Raw genomic sequence first — 19,709 nt, 5'->3', positions numbered from 1 at the left:
CTAGATGATTGTTGTAGGTCCCTTCCAACTGAAATAGTCTATTCTAGTCTATTCTAAAATAATTTAGTTGTGCGGCCAGCCCAGAGATGTTGTCTGGATACTTATAATTTGCATCTTACATTTTCTTTTCCTCTTCAGCCTCCTCTTCCACATACTCGGCAGTTGTAGTATCTACATTAGGAGGGAATTTTTTTCATTTTCAGCTGAAGAGTTGCACTCAGCTTGTGTTGTGCGATTGTATACTCCTCAATTACAAGTTTGAAACACTAATTCATGTATGGGGAAGCTAACCTTTTTCTTGCTAAAACTAAAGCTAACCTTTTTGTTGAACAAAATTAGAGTTCCTTATTTTCCTTCTTCCCCATTTGTTTCTCCTCTCATCTTCCTTTTTATTAATTGCTATTGCAGCTTCTTTTCACAGTGTCAATAAGTTGATATCTGCTGGTTGCACAAGAGAATCAAATTTGTGACTTTTCCAGGCCCTTTCTAGATATCTTGGTTCCTGCTGCTCTGTTAAGTTAACAGCGATGAAGTGGCTCAAAATCTTTTCTGGAGTCTGGGGAGTTTCTGGGTTTGTGTCAGGCCTTGCAAAAAGAGTCACCAAAAAAATTAATAAACTTAGACTGTAAGTCAGAACAGATTCTGGAATTACCTTTTACCAGGAGTAAGCAGAATCTAACTTCATCATGCATAATGAATGACCAAATGGTATAATACAGTTATTTGTGACAGCAAGAGTCTAAAGTTCCTTCCAGCCCTTTTCAGATCTCCTTTCTGCATATTTAGTGCTTCATGAGGATGTTTATTCTCATCTTCACTTCAGCCACGTACCCATTCAAGAAAGTAGTAAGTGTCTGGTATAAAATAAGTTTACAGTGGTTCCATAGTTTATGGTAGCTATGAGGCTTGAAAAAAACTTTGGTACTGAATAGTGCTCAAAAAGCTCTGGTATTTTATTTTAAGTTCCTTAGTGCAAGAGAAAAACTAACTGCTTCCCTTGCTCAGGTTGCATGATTTTGTAGGCACTTTCATAGCTTCAAAATTATAAGCCACTAAGAAGTACAATGGCCAACAACCATCTCAGCAGTCTAGACTCCAATTTGGTTTGCAATTAAGCTCTTCCTAGGGGCCTTGAGGAGCCTGATTACAACCTAAACTCAGAAAGACTGGGTTAACTAGCCCTCTTGTGTCTAGCATCTGTCAAGAGGATGTGTGCACACTCTGGGTTTTCTAAGAGCAGTTAGTGTGCATCTGAAGATAATAGTCTTTTTGGCTTGAGAACATTTATCTAAATTTATTATTGTAGTTAAGTCTATCTGTAAAAGAAGAGGTTTTTAAAGCATTAAAACAAGTTTAATATGTTGGTTATGAAGTAAACTTTAATCAGTAAAGGTAATGACTATATCGTGTGCAGGAAGGGTGCAAATGTCGTGCAAGTATGTCTTCTGTGAGCGAACTTTTTTCTTTTTAAGAGTGATACTATTTATTTTCAGGAGCATTAAACAAAATCAATATAAAATACCTAGAATTAGAACGGTTTAGGAGAAGCATTCTTCCTGGACACCCCACACATACATGCATGGGAAAAAGAGTTTTAACTTGAGCAGAGGCTATGGAATTGACTGATTAGTATAGATCAATATTTGTAAAGGATGTTTTTTAAATGAAACTTCTGTGCTTCCTTTTACTGACTTACGATAAATATTAAAGTTATTGTTTAATTCACTGTTATCTAACATAAAGTTTGAGTTGTGTTCTGAGGTACCTCCAATATTTTTGCATAAATAATGGGTGTGAATATACTAATGTAGACCACAGTGTAATAGTAAGACATTCTGTTTTGCATCACACAAACTTGAATTATATACGTGCTTTGCAAACACACACCTTTGAATACCTCCTATTTAAAAGACTGTAGGAGCATCTGGTTCAGTTTCCTCCCTCTTACCTTCTATATTAGAGCACTTCTTTTAGACTTGTAGCATATTTTGCAGAAGGAATTTGCTGATAGCTCTTGCAGGAGTTCTTCAAGAGTGAATGACAATTATATACTTAGCCTTAAGATTAAAAAACACCCAAAACCGAAAAACCCCAAACACACATCCCGCCCCAAACAACACCACCACCCCACAAAATATGCCTGCTGAAGTACAGTCCTTTTTCTTCCAAGTAAATGCTCTTACCATTTAGCTGTGGAGTCATGGGTAAGTACACAACCTGGTCCAGTTAATGGTCTCTGAATATAACAATGCTGAATCTCTTATCAACAAATTTTATATGGGCTCTGATCTAGTAGGTGTGCCCTAAGAATGCTTATACTATTGAGTCCTTGACATAGATAAAGGGACTTGTGGGTTTTGTTGGGATTGGTACCAAACTTTTGAGGTCTGAACGTGCCTAGGATAGTACATTTGGGGATAAGGAAATTTTACCAGCAAAAACCGTAAGTAAGTGTATAACTCCATTAGGAAGGGCTGTCAAGAGAGGAAGGGAAGGGGGGTGCCTTACATACATTGGTTCTGAGGTCAATAGTGTAGGCGATAACCTGCCATAAACCTAGGTAGTGATAAGAGGGAGACAAAATTCAGAGGGGTCTGCTTTATGCCTTAAAATCGGGAGAATCAAGTGGGAAAAACATTCAAGAGCATGTAGAGTCATCCACATGCAAAGCAAAGGACTTCATTGTAAAAGAGAGAGTATCTTTGGGGCTATCTGAGAAAGGATTGGTCCAGATGGTCCTTGATATGTGCTGATCGTGGCAGACGATGAAAACACCTACAAAGACTCTGAGCTCTAGCTTTCTAATTAATAAGACAAAATCTTGTCTTACTCATACAAGATATCTTGTATGAGAGGGATCTTAAAAAGATGGGGTTCACAATGACAATATAAAAATCATGAGGAAAAAAACAAGGTATAAAGTAAGCCAATAAAATAAAGATTTGATACACCTGAAAGTCCTAGAAGTAAATCAGAAACAGAAAAAAATGACTGAAAGATATTTCTGAGAGACAGAACTAACAAGCTTGGAAAGCTATGAGAAGATAATGTCAAAAACATACTGTTTAGCGCGGTTTTTTGTCATTGTTTGATTTGTTGGTGAAAAGAGTTAAGCAAAGGAGTAGTACAGATAAATTGGACTGTTTCAGCTAGTCATAGGAATATTCAGCTAAATATCATGAGCAGCAAGTAATTTGAAAAAAGCCTGGTAGAATACTTGTTTGAGAACACACAGAAGATAGAAAATATATAAAAGGCAAACACACTTCCATCTTTTTAAAGAGGAAGATGGAAGCTGGGATGTTACCAATGACTGTCTTAAATTTCCTAAACAAGTCTTTTAACCAGTAAATGGCATGGATGAACGAGGAAGTTTCTAAGTATTGGTTTGGCAAAAAGATTGCACACTCAAAATAACAGTCAGTGGCTTACTAGAGGACAAGGGAGATTAATTTTTCTGGTCTGGGGAGTAAAATACTTGTTTATGAAAATCCCTGATGATATCAAACTGCGAAAGTCTGCAGTTACACTGGAAGACAGGATTAGAATCAAAAGGTTGTTAAATTGGAAAAATGGTCTGAAAAATAAAATGCAATCCAGCAGGGACAAATACAGACTTCTAAAGAAAATAATAATCCTCTTCACACCACAGTGTGAGGAGTGACAGGCAAGGAAATGATGTGAAATAGAAAAGCATCTTCAAGTAGATCATAAGCTGAGCATAAATCAGCAATGACACACTGCAAAAGACAGCATTGTGATATATAAATAGGAAAGCTCTTCTGTAAGAGGGGAAGTAATTGCTCCGCTGGAGCTGGAAAGCCTTCTGCTGGAGTACCGGGCTCAGTTCCCATTACCTTGTATCAAGAAAGATGGCCTGAGGAGAGCAACACAAAGATCACTACTTTTGAAAACAGAGTGAAGGAACTGGGGTGGTTTTATCTCAAAAAAAGAGAAACTTGGAGAAGAACCCAGCAGTTTTGCAGAAGCCATATTCATAGTTACAGGAGATAAGGAAAAAGCTCTGCTTGTCCTGTAGGCTCTGGTAAACACAAAGGAAGTGGATGTGATGACCTTAAATCACAGCAAGGGAAATTGAAAAAGACTTGTAACCAGAAAATGAGCTTACTGTAAGGCTCAATTATTTTTAGGGAAGCAGTGGAAATTCTGCCTTGGAAGAGATTTAGAGTGTAGGAATAGTGCATTGTAGTTGATTCTGGCTTTGTGCAAGAGTAGAGACTAGATGATCTCATAGGGTCCCTTACACCTATATTTTCAGTGAAATTTGAGAATTAGGTGACCTCCAAATAGGTTTTAAGAATATAAAGTCTAGTCTCAGCTCCCTTTGTTCATTTGTGACTAGCTTCTTGAGCCAGATCTATCTTCCCTGGGTAGCTGATGAACTACAGTTAGGATCCAGTCTTTTGGAATGGGACTCAACGGGTTCATTGCTGCTTTGACTTCTAAATGATTCATGTGTTTCTTGTATTCTTTCTGATAGTAAGGGGTTGCAGAGCAGGTTTGAGGAAACTTCTACTTACAGATTAATACGACTTTTTCTGTGGTTGGTCATGAAACTTTCAGTTGTAACACTTCAGATAATATTCAGATCATAATGAGACTTTAGTGTTTATTGTGTTCAGATTCTGCAAAACTCTTGTCGCTGCCTTGATCCTTGTCAGCATGCATTCTGAAAGTGTAGAAATATTCAATGCTGGTGTTTTCAAATTAGTATCTGAAGCCCAAATAGTCTATTCTGAAAGGCATATCAATTTAGATGAAAATAATAGCTATTTAGATGGGTAGCTGGAAAATTTAATACCACTTTTCATAAAATACTGCAAGTGCCCTTTTTTCAAAACCTTCAGGCAGATGGTCCTTAAAACTGTACACCCCAGCTCTGAGAAGATGCTTTGCATAAATTTTGCTTGAAGAATAGAGTTCTGACCAGCATAACTTTGCTAACTAGCAAGTGACTGATCTGCCATATGAACTTGCTGTGGACTTGTGTCTGTAACTGTAGGGAAAAGTTGTGTTGGAAGCAAGGGAATCAACAAAAATGATTGCTACCTCATACAAAATTGTTAATTAAGGAATAGCAAAAAAAATCATACTAATATTTCCCCCGATGCAGATTTTTGATAAAGTAAGATTTAAGTTGTTAAGCACATCCTATACCAGTTCTTGGTGGAGAAAAAAAAAGCGTTGCATATTCATAAATGCTCTCTAAGAAATTTATTTGAGGTTGCAAAATAAAACTACCAGTCATTTTCTGCCAAGAAGAAAGAATAAAGTAATTTCTTAATGAACTACTTGTACAAGCAATCAAGCTCTTACCTGAGGAGAAATATTTTAATATGTATATAACAAAATATAAATAAAATAAATATTTTGGGGTTTGAAGTTTTTTTTAATTTATCGACATGAACTTCCCTTTTAATACATCTGTATAGATAAGGAGAGGGGGAAGGAACGCCACCCCCCTCTCCCCTCCAAATTTCTCCTACCTTTTGTAGGAGATCTGTGCATTTATCATTCAGGTAATAAAACCTCCTATTGTAGATGTGACAGTACCAGGTTTATAATTTTATCATATGAATGGGTCTTTTTTCTTGAATTCTGCTTTCATACTTCTAGACCTGGTCTTTCCCAGCTTTGATAGTCGCTGTTTCCTCACCTGCCTAGGAAAGATATTCCTAACAGTTGGCTTAGTATCCTGTCGTACAGAAACTACAGTTAAATTTTATCTTATGTCAGCAAACCAACAGTACCACTCAAATGTGCTGTTTATCAAGCTGCCTCCTGGTCACAGTTGAAAACCGTGGTGTTGGATACGTCCCTTGCCGTAGTGAGTACGGAACAGTTTACACAAGCCAAACGAGCAAAAGAGTAAAATGCTCCTCCTGGGCATTGGGTTTGGTAGGCCCAGCTCCGCAGTCTGAAGTGTGTTCACCAAAGCAGCTTGTCCTTTTCCCCAGATCAGTACAATACTGTGTTCTCTCTGCTGCATTCTCGCAGCACAGCTTCATCAGCTAATGAATTATGTATTGCTGTCCATAGCAGTCTTGCAAAGAAAGCAGCAATACAATAAAACTGCGTAGAACAGTAATCTTCCTTGGCTGCTTTATTTCAGATATGTGTGTGAGTGGAAGAGGTGAGGAAAAATCTCATCAGCTGTAGGAGATGGCATTCGTGGTGCAGGAAGCAATCTTTCACTTCTCTGCTTGTTTTCCCTTTTTTTCAGTTGTATCCTTAATAACAAATTGCTATTCCACGGTGATGCCGGAGATCAAATACGCTGTTTAAAATAGTCGTTATCCACTTAAGCTCACAAAATCTCTCCTTTATGTTAGCTACTTTACTCCAGCTAGATTACAGAGTCGTTTCACTGTAATTTGATCTTCGAAGCAGCACTGGAGTTTTTAGCCGAAAAACACCTAATACTTGCTTTTATTCCTTTAGAAAGTATTTGTACTAATGTTTGCAAAGAATGGTGGTTCTTTTGTATACCAGAGGTTTCACTTGAGATTTTGGATAAAAGACCTAAGTGGACAGCCCTGCTGTGGTATGAAGTTCTTAGGAAGGTTCCTTTGAGAAAAACAGACATGAAATGATGTTGGAAGGAACAGGTGTGAGCTAGATGCCAATGAAAAACATATAAACGCTATATAAAGTTTTGAAACTATTTTACTCTTTCAAACTCTTACACAAACAATAGCAAACATTAAAATGATTTTTTTTTCTGCTGTTGGTTTAACTCTCAGTAGGGGACAGATGAGAGGGGGACAGAAGCAGAATCGAAGCTTTAGTTTTTGCACGTAGCTGCACAGTTCTGACCCAAATCTGCTGAAAATTTGTAGACGATTGTGACTGAAACCCGCTAGGATTTGGGGGGAGGAGAATCTTTCGTAACTATAACATTACCATAGTGTTTGTGCTAGTGAATGCTAAAGCCCTCAAGTGATTTTACATATCCTCAACCAGAAGCTCTAAGAGAAGCCTCAGTTACCGTATATCTAGCTGTAAAACGAGAAAGGAAACCCATCAGTCTTCTCTCAGACCTGCAGCAAGACTGGGAGTGAAACAGCATTGCAGTTGGTTTTGCTTGTTGTTTTTGAGCTGTACTTAAGAATAAAGTAAAATTAATGTGAATAGTTTCAGAGAGGAAAGACTTCCACTTGCAATTTCTAATACTAGTACAATTGAGAATAATAGCTATTTAGATGGGTAGCTGGCAAATTTATTAAAACTTTTCATAAAATACTGGAAGTGCGCGTGAGTACATGTGAGAGGAGGAGGTGGCATAAATTGAAAATGCAGTTTTAAAAGGGAAAGAAAAGGAAGGTAGGCTCATGGGACTGTTCTGGAGCTGGTATTTCCTATTTGCCAATTAAGGGTACTTCTTTAGTTGTCAGACACTTTCATGATGTCACACTGCACAATTGTAGTAAACATCTAAGCAACTGTAGGAGAAAATAGTTTTCTTCAGTGAATGTATAAAGTGGACGTCAGCTTGTGTCCCCCATCACCTCCCAAACAAAACCCCCAAATGGCTTTAGCGTGGATAGCTGGTCTTTGCATCCCTCCTTTTGCTTTACACAGCTGACCTTAATGCTGGTTTAGAAATAACATGCGTCATTCCACGAGGGTCAGTGTGGGGGCAAGAGGGCTAGGTCTGAGCTCAGACAGAAGCCCTGCTGGGCTGCTTCTGCATGCAGCCAGAAGATGTCTCTGGCTTTCTCTAACTCTTCTGGTATCGAGGCGGTGATGGAAGGATGCGGGAGCTGAGGCAGCCTGCAGCCAGCATCAGTTCAGTCACTGAGCCATCCTGAAGCAGATATGTAGGCTCTGATGGTGACTTAGCCCAGGAAGCAAGACCGCTGTAGCTTGTTACACCCTGCCAGCCTCAAGCTGGCTTTGCTTGTTAACCCACTGTGGTTCATCCAGCTTACCATGTGTGCAGATATGAGTGCAGGTGTGACACCAGCCACGTGGGAAACTTTGAAGTTAATAAAGCAGTGTGTCTGTGGAGTTCAGATGCCTCTATCTGTAGTCAGCAGCAGAGTGAGGCTTCCGTGATTGAATGTATTTGTAAATGCACATTTCTTATGAAGTCCTGCTTTAAATACCCTTGAGCTTGCTTTTTTTTTCCCCCCTTCTTTCCCTTTTTTTTAAACTATGATTTAACTTTCTAAGAACTCCCTTTTCTGGAGTTGGGGTTTGAGTTTTTGGAGGGTGGTTCCAACAGGACTATCCCTCGGTGTTATCAGAGGAAACCAGCATGGATAATTTCAATATTCATTATAGCAGAATTTTGTGAGGAAAAAAGTTTAATCTGGCAGACGCTTCTGAATACAGCACTCTTGAGCTGCTTATTTGGTTTGAGAGGGACTTCTCTTTATTAAGTAATAAGCATTTGTAAGTTTAGGTTCTATAGGTTTGTAGTCCTACAAAAGAGGAACAAAAGGACGCTCATTAATTTTCTGTGCTTAAATGTTCTCAGGTTTACAGAGGAGGAAGCTGGATAGAAACTCAGTGTTGATGCTCATTTGTTAATGGTTTTTAGTAGCTAGTTGCACTATAGTTTGTTTTTGAATCATTTGATGTAATATTTTAACAGGGGCTGTTAAAAGCTGGCATCATCTTTTGAAGGTTAACGGGGTTACCACAGGTGCAGTCATAAAACTAGGGACATGTCTGTTGTGACAAGCCTTTGGTATTTTAGCCATGTTCATTAATTTTACAAGGAAAGAGCTCTGGTAAATTTAAATAAATATGGGGTAAGTAATAAGCATTTGTAAGTTTAGGTTCTATAGGTTTGTAGTCCTACAAAAGAGGAACAAAAGGACGCTCATTAATTTTCTGTGCTTAAATGTTCTCAGGTTTACAGAGGAGGAAGCTGGATAGAAACTCAGTGTTGATGCTCATTTGTTAATGGTTTTTAGTAGCTAGTTGCACTATAGTTTGTTTTTGAATCATTTGATGTAATATTTTAACAGGGGCTGTTAAAAGCTGGCATCATCTTTTGAAGGTTAACGGGGTTACCACAGGTGCAGTCATAAAACTAGGGACATGTCTGTTGTGACAAGCCTTTGGTATTTTAGCCATGTTCATTAATTTTACAAGGAAAGAGCTCTGGTAAATTTAAATTAGCATTAAAATATGGGGGGGGGAGGAAGTATTTAGTCATTTTTAGTGAGTAGATTGAGATTATTTTTAGCATAAAGACAAATTATTAATCATCCTCATAAGCAGTTTTTCCTCATGTTGACACATTAATTCTCTAGTTTAATTTTGTGTTATCCCATTGATGGTAATGGTACTGCTAATTCACCCTTCCAGACTTTAAACATTGAATTTTGCAGCTTTTTGTTTGCTTTCTTTTCTGTTTTGTTTTACACTGAATTATTTGTCATGTTGACTAATGTTGTTCTGCTGTATTTTCATCTCTTGGGTAGCTATCTGTTCTCTCTTGTTTTGTACTTAGATTATATAGTGTAGGGCTAGAATTCATCTTTTTGTTCTGGATTTGTACAACTCTGTATCAGCAAAGCATGAGCCCCTGCGTGGAGTTCGTATTGAGTATGAGTTCAGATAACGGATGTTCTGTTGTAGTTTGACAGTCCTTTCCCATTAGTATTAGAAATTGAACTGTGTGACCTATAAGACCTAGCAAATTGGCTGTAATACCAGAGTTTCCTCCTTTACATGTAAGTATATTATTTATGGCATAATGAAGCGTGATTATTGTCTAAACACTTTCCTATATTGAATACTAATCTGCAGAGAATGAGTGGCAGCCAGGAAAAGCAATGCTGGTGGGAAAAGGCGCTCTATTCTCCCCTTTTTCCTGCATCACAGTGTGAAGGTAAGAAGCTCTGCCTGTTTGAACTAACTTGCTGTTGCACCTGTGTTAGAATGAAATGCTCTTTCTCAAGGATTTGAATTTTTAAAAAAAAAAAACGGACAGTAAACTTCCACAATAAATTCTCTTTTCTGAGAGAGAACTGGGATGCTTCAGTTACATTTGTAATAGATCTCTAGCATGCTTCTAAATAGTTTTTAAATGAAAGTGCTTTTAAAATAGTCTTCACATTTATACAGATTTACTTAATTCCAGAGCCTGGAATTAAGTAAATAGAATATTAATCTCTGACTCTGAAAATACTTTATTACATTTTTGAGTATGTTTCAACCTGAATAATACTTAATAGGTAGCTAATTTTATAAGAATGTGGAAACATGATAATTGCCTTTTATGGGTTCGCATAGATAACATGCCAGTTATTCAGTGAATGTGTGGAATTTCTCTCAAGCTGGGAAGGAGAGGGATTTGCCTCTTGGCCACTCCTTTCACGGTGACAGTCTGGGAGTTTTTCTGTCCCACACGGAGAGTAAGTCCTGTCTTGGTAGGCAGGCTGCTCGCAAGCGGAAGCAGGTGTGCTTCCAGCACTCTCTCTTGCTTCCCAAGTATTCGTAGCATCTGACAGCTGGCCCAAGCCCAGCTCTTCAGTGGACAGGCAAGAATCCAGACAGCTTTTTTTTTGCCTGCATACCAATTTACCTTTTCTGGGGCGAAGGCAAGAAGCTCAATAAGAACATTCTGTATACCGAATTGACAGGCTATCTGATGCTTTCTGTTGGTAGAGGCTCAGTGCAAGAAACTTCTGGTCAGAGACCTGGTTCCTTAATAATCTGGAAGTAGATTAGCCAGTAATTATTACTGAACTATTTTTGGAGTGCACCTTAAAGCACAACCAACTAAACGGTGTTCTTAGTGCCTAAATGCCCTTACTTTGGTGTTTAGGACAGTTTGGGTTACTTTCAAGAACATCTTAACTTACTCCACTCCCAACTATAGAAATGTGTTTGCACAGTGGAAGAGAATAGATCGATGCCTATGGGACTGTGGTTTGCCTCCCATATTAGACTAAACCTCAGTATTTACAAAGTAGAGATATTTAGTGTCCTTTTTTCCCCCACAGTGATAACTGCAGAGGTATTATTGGTGTACTAGCAAATGTAGTGACTCACACTCTTGAGTATGTATTTTACACAGAGTAATCCTTGAATTCCTGTGAGTGAATTGTGTCATCTTTTTGCTGACATCTGCTGGTGAACCTGCGTAACTCTCTCAGTGGTTCACCACCTTATTTCATAAGTGGAAGACAGAATATACAGTAAAAAATACTATGGAGCCCAGAACCTGCTTGGTACAGTGGCAGAATTTCTCTGAAGTAGAATAGTTCCAGGATTTCCTCTTTTAGACTAAGCTTAACAAAGCTAGAGCTTTATCCGCAGAGCTAATGCTATTTTTTCACAAATCTTTAGCTGTATCCAGTTTTCTTATGGGTATTTTTTATATAGGATATTGATGCATGTGATCGATATATATCGATATATGTTGATATTATATATGGAAGTTTACTCTGGTAAGTAGAAATCACAGCCATTCACGTCAACTGTTTTTTGGGGGGTTTTTTTGAGCTTCAGTCAGAACCAGGCTGCTGTTGCAGTATATTTTGTATGGGTATAGAAATAGGAATGATCTAAAACACCGTGCAGTTATCAGAATTGAAAAATGTACTGAACCATCTATAATAAAAAAGTAATTATTGCTCTTTGTACCTTACTATTTTAGATGTTTTCATTAACTAAGTAGCTTCTTTTTTTATTTTTTGGTTATCCAGGTAAGATTTGATGAAGCTTCCATAAGGTATTATGCTTCTCTCTTTAAGGATGTCAAAACTATAAAAAACCCCCACAAGCACAGATTTACATGGCTTAGAGTGTGAATTTCAAGAATACTTCTCTAGATGCTTTCGTTTTGGCTAAATGTAAATAACAGTGTTCCTCAATTCTGTTTTTTCTTCCTTTTTCCTCTGAAACACCCCCACAAACACAATGTAAGAATGTTATACAGATGCCAAGGGAGAGAATGGTGTAGGAGAATTTGCAGATGTAAAGGAAATATCCAATGATGATGAACATCTTTTAGATTTTAATATGGTAAGTGTGTCATTGGTTTGGGGAGGAGTTTCTTTGTTTATTTTATAAGGGTATGCCACCGCGTCTTTCCTTTCATGACAGTCTAGCCTCAAATGAAATTCCTATGAAAACCTTCAAAAGCTTTTCTTTCCTTACTTTGTGTTTTAATCTCTTCTGCGTCTTGAGCATGCGTCTGAAAACTCCTCAGTGTTGTACTTTGGGGAGTACGGCCCTTTGTACAAAGAGTTGTACTTCTAGTAGTTAAGCAAACTCAGTTTCCTTTGGGAACACTTGGCTTTGGCTTGTCTTGTGGGTTAAACACTAGGCTCTTTTTCCTTGACTTCTAATTTCAGTAAGCACAGAGTGGGCTGACGTGCACTATGAAGGCAGAAAGGACCGGTATCTAAAGGCTTGAACATAATGTATGCTGAATTCTGTCCTGCTTACGAACAAAAACCTGATTTTTTTGCTGTAGGGAAGATCTTTGTGTACATGTGCACTTACTGATAGTGTTAAACTTTATAGTGATGATAGCACCTAAATTTACACTGTGACCGGCTTGTTACAGCTTTACTGATTCAGCTGAAAATACATTGGTTTTGCTTGAAGTTTAGTCAGATCTGTGCTGTGTTTTCTTGATATTTAATACTTACTACCAAATTTTGGAGATAACTTTTACGGTAATTTTCTAACATGCATTCTGACAGAGTTCACTTTTAATTCTCTTGCTGTTTTGTGCAAATCCTAAAATGAAGGAATAGGAAAAAATAGTAAAGGCCTCACCTTTTTTTCCTGCTGTTCTGCAGTCCTTTCTACGTAGTGGACTAAGTCAGGAAAGTGGAGGACTTGCCCTGTAACCGTGACATCTCTCTTGAACAACTACAAAACTATATAACCTCCCAGCTCAGAAAAAAGCAAGCGTGATTTTTATTGTTCCCCATCAACACTGTCAGTTTAAATCCTTAGGTTTCTTCTGTTTATGAAGCAAGATGTGCAGATGATATAAATGCTGAGGCAAAACCAAATGGCTTCAGGAAGAAGATCTACTCCAGTGATAGCTCCAGCTCTGAAGACACAGCTTCAGAAGGTGGAAGTGAATGGGCTGATCCGTGTGAGGAGGAGCTTTTTTCTCGAACTCAACTATAAAAACTGCAGAGTAGAACAGATGATTGAAAAGTAACATGAGATGGAAAACTATCCTTCTTGAGGGTCTGTAGCTCTAAAACAACAACTTGAGTTTCCTCTTCAGTTAATGGATTCAGATGTGTATTTATCTTTCTCTTCTTGCTTATTTTATAGATGAGGACACAGCTGTCCTGTTGAAGATTCCCCCCTCCCCCCCAAAAAAAAAACCCTGTTAAATTCTTGGCTATTTGAACTAGACTAGATTGTGTTGTCAAATCAAGAATGGATGTGCATGTGCTTGTCTTAGTAGTACCACTGCTTTTTTGCATCTTAATTGCAGTTATTTTCATTCGTAACTGTAGCCCTACCACTATTACTATCTTCTTAGCATCGCAGTGTCTACAACTACTTCTGCTATTCAGCGACTTCAGCTTTCTGCACATTAGGCTTTGTTCTTTAAGAACTGGGAGATAAATACTTAACACTGTAATCTATCAGTGCCTTTCTGAATGCAGGAGAAAAGCATGAATGACTTGTCCAGTCTTCATTCGGTAAATCTCGTAACTTTGAAGTAGGAACGACAGGGTTGTGCTTTAGAGACTTACAGAAACTGTGTTTTCTATCCTATGATTCCCCCCTCCCGCAAACCAACACTGAGGATACCATGGTTTGTATTTTTGCTAACTGGAGAAGCCAAGGATTTTTTGTAGGTATGGAGGCAATGTGGGGTTTTTTTTTTCCTTTTTTTTTTTTCTTTTTTTTTGTCCTTTTTAGCAACTTGCCAATGTGGGGCAGATGTTTAAAAAGTAACACCAAAAATAATAAACCACTGGGGCGATGTGTGGATTGTTGTGAATTTTGTAACGAGTAATGAGAACGTTGTCTTGTTGCAGATGATGGCATTGATGTAATCTGCAAAAGCATCCTGTACTGAACTTGAGCCTGAATGACTGAAACTATCTAAAATGCTCAGAGCGTTCAATGTTTTAAATGCAAAGGGTCAGTGCTTCACTTGAAAGAAATCCTGTGGCTGCTGCCGTTAGCTGCTGTTGTGGCTGATTTTTTTAAATGCAAAGGGTCAGTGCTTCACTTAGAAATCCTGTGGCTGCTGCAGTTAGCTGTTTTTGTGGCTGTAATTTAGTAAATCTCGTAGTTCATTTTGTGTTTCTGAGAGAATGTGTGGGGCAAGTTATGTGTGTGGTGGGGGGGTAGGGAAAGTGATGACTTACAACATACATGTGTGATTGCAGTAGTGACTGTTGCTTTATGTGACTTGCTTTTAAATTTTATTTTGTTAACTTAGAAAGTCAATACATTGTCAAGTTGCATCTGTACAAGACTATCAACTCCTTGTGCTTTTAACACATTATGCAAAACGTATAAGCCAGGAGGAGCAATATTTGCAAAACGAAACGTTCTAAGTTTTTACCAACTCACAGTTTAAAAAACAACAACAACAACAACAACTAACTAGTCTATACAATAGCAGCATGTCTACAACATCGGGAAGTGCAGAAAGTCCAATACTGACTTGAAAAGCTTACCCATTAATTTTGACAGGCAATAAACCTCATGAGAACTATAGCTGTTTTGAAATGTGAGCTGAACTGCCTTTGAAATATGTTCTGTGCTAGAAGGGTTTTCTGAGTAGCTGGGTTTTGTTGCCTTTATTCAATTGACAATGTAAGAAGTGAAATACGTGGTTGGAAAACCATGCCATTCTTTGTGCAACGCTTCCATTGAGATCCTTACTTAAAATTGGCTTGGTTTGTCCTTACCCAGGGGCTTTCTTTTGGTCCTCCTCTTAGACTATGTTTTAGGGTTTGTATTCATACAACAAATCTTTTGACACTTTACAGTTTCTTAATTTATTTGCAGACTTTGGATAGATTTTTATATATTTTACTTTCTTCTGGAGCTTCCTTGAGAGGTTGTTTAGCACCTGCACTGAGAACTAGTTAACTGTAACATGAAAGTAAAAAAGAATTTTACACACAAATTCTTCAAATCACTACAGTGAAGAATGGAATGGAACTTCAATCGAGAACAAGAAATGACCAAATGGACATATTTCAAACACAAACTTCAGCTCAGTTAATTTTGGCTAGAGCTGCTTCTTTGGTAAGAAAGGGCTCAAAACCAGCAAAGGTGTTGCTTTTAGTTACATTGTGGCATGTAATAATTCCAGCACCTTTGGGGAAGATAAAAATCGTATCTTGAGCTTGGGCAATAACCAATTGTCTTTACTTGTTTTCATAGTTTAATGGCTAAAGCTCTAAAGCTTTCGGTGAGAGTTGAAGTGTGGTTTTTAGTTTTTCTGTATGGATAGAAACACACAACAACAACAACAACAACAAAAGCATTAAAGGTTGGCATACGCTGAACCGCACTGTGGTATGAAGCGCATTGCATATCCATAGCACTGAAGTATCAGTTTTCCATTCCTGGGCTGAAATTTGTTCTACTTTTTGCTTCAAGTGGTTGTATTGTTCTGATTTCACGTACACCAGAGTAACTGATTTTGTTTTCTTGTGGAGTTACTTAACACCGAATAAAAATATAAAAGGACAATTGGATGGCGTGTGTGTGTGTTCATTTTCTTTGTCTAACGTAACAATGACTTAGATAGAACACAGCAGTTAAGCATTAAACATTCTGGCAAGAGAGCATGAGGTGTGTAATTTGCGAGTCCTTTTCATTGCTATGATTTTTTAATCTATTTTTTATTCTTTTTCAATACAATGCAGGAAAATTAAATACACTGCGTATGTTCTTGAAAAAAAAAAGACAAGCAAACATAATAAGCTTAGTCCCCACTTCAATTATTTCTGTAGAAAATGTCATAATCTTATTCCAAAAATTAATTTGTAATGACAAATTTCCCCCCCCTCTTTCAAAGGGGGGGGGGGAATTAAAACCCAGACAAACCCAGACCCTCTCTCACATATCAGTCAAAGTTACAGAGTACAGGATCTAAACAAGCAGACTTTATTTCTGCTTTCAACTTGTGCTCAGCCATCAAATGGTCAACATCTCACTTCTACTTTCAGAAAAACTGCATCTGTGACAAGCAAATGCATACTCCTAACCCCATGGCCGGACCCCTTTTCATAAAAAGGAGAACAGACAGACCCAGTTTTGAACAGCTCACATTCAGCTTGGTGGAGACGTGCATTACGTTGCTGCAAGTTTACAGCCATAGTGACTTGGGATTCTGTGTAGAATGATTGCAACTCCCCTGAATTAGAAGTGCAACGAAAACAGCACATAAATACACACTTGGGAAATAATGGAAAATAGTTGTTCTGTAAGGTCCTTGGGTGAATGCTTTTGTTCGTTAGTATCTAGCATGCTTTAAACTTTGTAGTTAAAACTTTCAAAGGCATAAATTATTTTTAATTATTTCTTAAATACAGCAGGAGGAGTGTATTTTCATTGTGTTTATAGAAGATGCTTGATAAAAGAATTAAATTTGGCCAGCCAGGCCTTTCAGTTGTTCTATCTGAATTATTAACTCCACATATCCCAAAGAATTCGTTTCCAATGTAAACAATGCTTCTATCATGCAAAAACCACTGCACAGTCCTTGGCAGCAATTGCATCTGTCAGTGGTAGGGCAGGCTTTAAATGCATGTCAAACTATGACTTCATGGGAGTGCTGTCCGCAGTGAAAATACATGGAAAGGTACTGCAGCTCCGGGAGAGCCAGTCTTCCCAGGATTCCTTGACAGTATAACTCATCCTTTTCCTGCCAGGACCAGCATATTTAAGTATTATCCCCAATGAATTTGTCATCCACCTTTCACACACAGCATCTCCCATAATTTTCTTTTATGACCTGTGAAACTAGGAGCAACAAGGCTCCAGAGGTTCGGGACTAAATGAAACTTAACTGATACATTTTAGCTTTCTACAGTAAGATCCCTTTTCCAGTGTTCAAGTTGCTTTTAAAATGTATTGTAATATGCAAGTGCTTATAAATTTTATGAGCTACCTCTATGCTCCAGTATGATGATAATGGGATTAAAAGAAAAAACAAAGCTGACAGAGCTGGTGGTGGGTCAGCATGCTGCCAAGAAAAAGTGACTCGGTGGCAAAACATTGGTTTCCCTGCCCTACTTCATCGTTGTGTAAGGCTTCACCCATAAAGAATGCACTGAGCACAGAGACTGAGATGACAGACTTCCATGTACGCTACCTTCTCCTACCTGACAGCCTTCCTGTAGGGCAAGTGCTTCTGGAAGAACTGTATCTGTTACTGTAACGTATTTGCAACCGTAGAACCCAGTTAATCCAAGAACAAAAACAAAGGTGCAAAAACAGTAGTAAGTCTCTCTTTCCCTGTCACTACAAGGCAAGGTCACTTTTATTAACAACAGTAGCAGCTATATAATATTGCTACAATTGCTTTTCACATAAAGATTTTAGAAATTGTTAATGAAGAAGGCTTAACTGCCCATCGTTTCTGTGTAGGTCTTATTTTACTCGCTACAAGAAACGGAGACAGTGAGATGTAGCAACTCTCCTTGTATTGCAGAACTGAGCAGTTTCAAATTCTTGAATTTCTTCTAAAATCAATCTAAGCAATCAAGCCTGTTAAAAAGTATAATGAGTATATTTTCGTATTCATTTCAGTGCTTTTCTTGTCTGTAGCCAGGGAAATGCCTGAGCAAATGGCACGACAGGACAGTAGCAGTACTGAAAGCAAATACATAAACACTAGAATAGGCTACCTAAAAAAGGATTCCACTTCCACAATTACAGATTTTTAGGAGCACATTAGACAAATGTGTCAGAAATTATGCAGGCATGTATACATACATCCTGCCTCGAGGAAGAACGAGGAACTAAGTGATCTCCGGATTTCTCTGAATCCCGTTTTCCATACAGGAAAAGCTCATATCCAGAAGGGCTATTAAATTGATTCATAGTTTACAGAGAAAAAAGAGCCATTAGACTGCCTATGGGACATTAAAACTTGTGCAGTTTTTCCTTTACTGATCCCAAACTTGTGTTTGAAAAAAATACAACTTGTGTGTGGTTTAAGCCCATGGTCCAAAGAGTAATTTGCCTCATTAATTCCTACCTGCTGTGGTGGGCCACTCTGATCCCTTCCAGATACAAGACAGAAATTGGTATTCAATTTTTCTTTTTTGCACAGTTACTTTATTCATGTAATAATGAATGTTCAGGACTGTTAGCATGCTTTTTGTTCCTAATACCCTTTTGGTAGGATTTTTCCCTTTTTTTTTTTTACATTTCATAACTTCTAGTTTTTGTATTGATGTTTGGCTTTTAATTGTCTTTGCTTTGAGATGGGGTTTTAGCCCATAGTCTTTTGACTCTGGAACCCTTACCTATTTGACAACAAAGTCTTCTTCAAGAAGTCTCAATTGTCATTCATGCTTTTTAAATATTTTTCCTCCGTTTTGCCTGTAATTTTATTCAATACAAAAATATTAAATTCTTTGAAGCACTGCAGATCCATAGAGACATATTACTTGGATCTGTTATCTGCCCAAATTGAATGTTACTTGGTTTCATTCATCATTACTAGTTCTAGACAACAACTCATTTTTAATCCAGTACTACTTTTTTTTCCTAGCGAATTCCAATAGAAAGTTACCACATGTTGGGGGCAATGCCTTTTATGTTACAGAATGAATCTATTTGCTTTTGGAAATGTAATTTAAATTGCACTTGCTTAAGAGAATAAATCTGCTATAGCATCCCAACTTTTCATTATGCAGCTGTGCATAATAAAACCCTTGTTTCCTTCTCTGGTATGATTTAGTGATGAGTTAAGATCCATAACAGAAGTACCATGGAGGCTTTGTTAGCGATTATTTATGGGCACTTAAGATCCTGCAATTCTGAGATATTAATACAAGAAGCAGTATTTTTAGTTTGTATAGTCTTACTTCTTCACACCTTATTACCCATTTTATCCTTCCTAAACAGCTTGTAGACAGTGATTGATAGAAACATTCCAGCCACATGCATCGTGTTTCGGTAATATCAATTCAAACATGCTGGAAAGTCTCGCACTGTCTTCCCCTGCCTTTCCTGCCCTTCATTTTCTTGCCATCTCATGGAGGGAAACTTTAAACCATGTAAGTCTATTCTTACCCAGTGGTAACAGAAAGGTTAACAGTAATGGTAGTTATAGACCTGGCTTTGCTTTCCTCATCCTTTATCAGGTTTAAGTTCCTACAGGGGCAGGCAGCCTTTTGGCACAATGAAATGGCCTATTCTCCAGCTGTTCCCGATTCATCCCAAACCTGTTAAAATGGTTCAGTTCACAGATGTTCCACCACTAGTAGGAACACCCGTGCAGATGGTGGCTGTGCTGGAAATGGACTGCTATCAAAACAGATGTGCAAAAGACAGGCAAATATTACTTTTGTGAGAAGTACTTTTATGATGGATTTGCAGTAGAAGAACATAGTATTCTCCATTTGTCAAAAACATCACCATTTGCTTGTGAGGTATTGATATTTTTGATCAAATCATCATCCTGCTCATTGCTACAAGTCAGTAGCAACCTGAATTTATTCATTGTTCCCTTTTCCTGTGCCATAAAACATGCATTAGTT

General features: G+C 37.9%; 1 protein-coding gene across 3 annotated transcripts in view; it reads left to right on the top strand.

Moving 5' to 3' along the window:
* KIAA0232 (KIAA0232 ortholog) overlaps positions 1 to 13,773 on the top strand; it is a 53,472-nt gene extending 39,699 nt beyond the window's left edge. For 2 of the 3 annotated variants that reach the window (XM_009273745.1, XM_009273747.1), the window contains 3 exons: positions 9,787 to 9,868; positions 11,912 to 12,009; positions 12,955 to 13,773. In XM_009273745.1, coding sequence (XP_009272020.1) covers positions 9,787 to 9,868; positions 11,912 to 12,009; positions 12,955 to 13,134 — 360 coding nt within the window. In that variant the 3' untranslated portion in view covers positions 13,135 to 13,773. The remainder of the gene's footprint in view (positions 1 to 9,786; positions 9,869 to 11,911; positions 12,010 to 12,954) is intronic. The other variant, XM_009273746.1, reaches the window with a different exon arrangement.
* The last annotated feature ends 5,936 nt before the right edge of the window (positions 13,774 to 19,709 follow it).

The sequence above is a fragment of the Aptenodytes forsteri genome, unplaced genomic scaffold, assembly GCF_000699145.1.
Source record: "Aptenodytes forsteri isolate BGI_AS27 unplaced genomic scaffold, ASM69914v1 Scaffold111, whole genome shotgun sequence".
Lineage (NCBI taxonomy): Eukaryota > Metazoa > Chordata > Aves > Sphenisciformes > Spheniscidae > Aptenodytes > Aptenodytes forsteri.
Note: the sequence above shows the minus strand (reverse complement) of the source record. Positions and strands in the feature narration are given on the sequence as shown.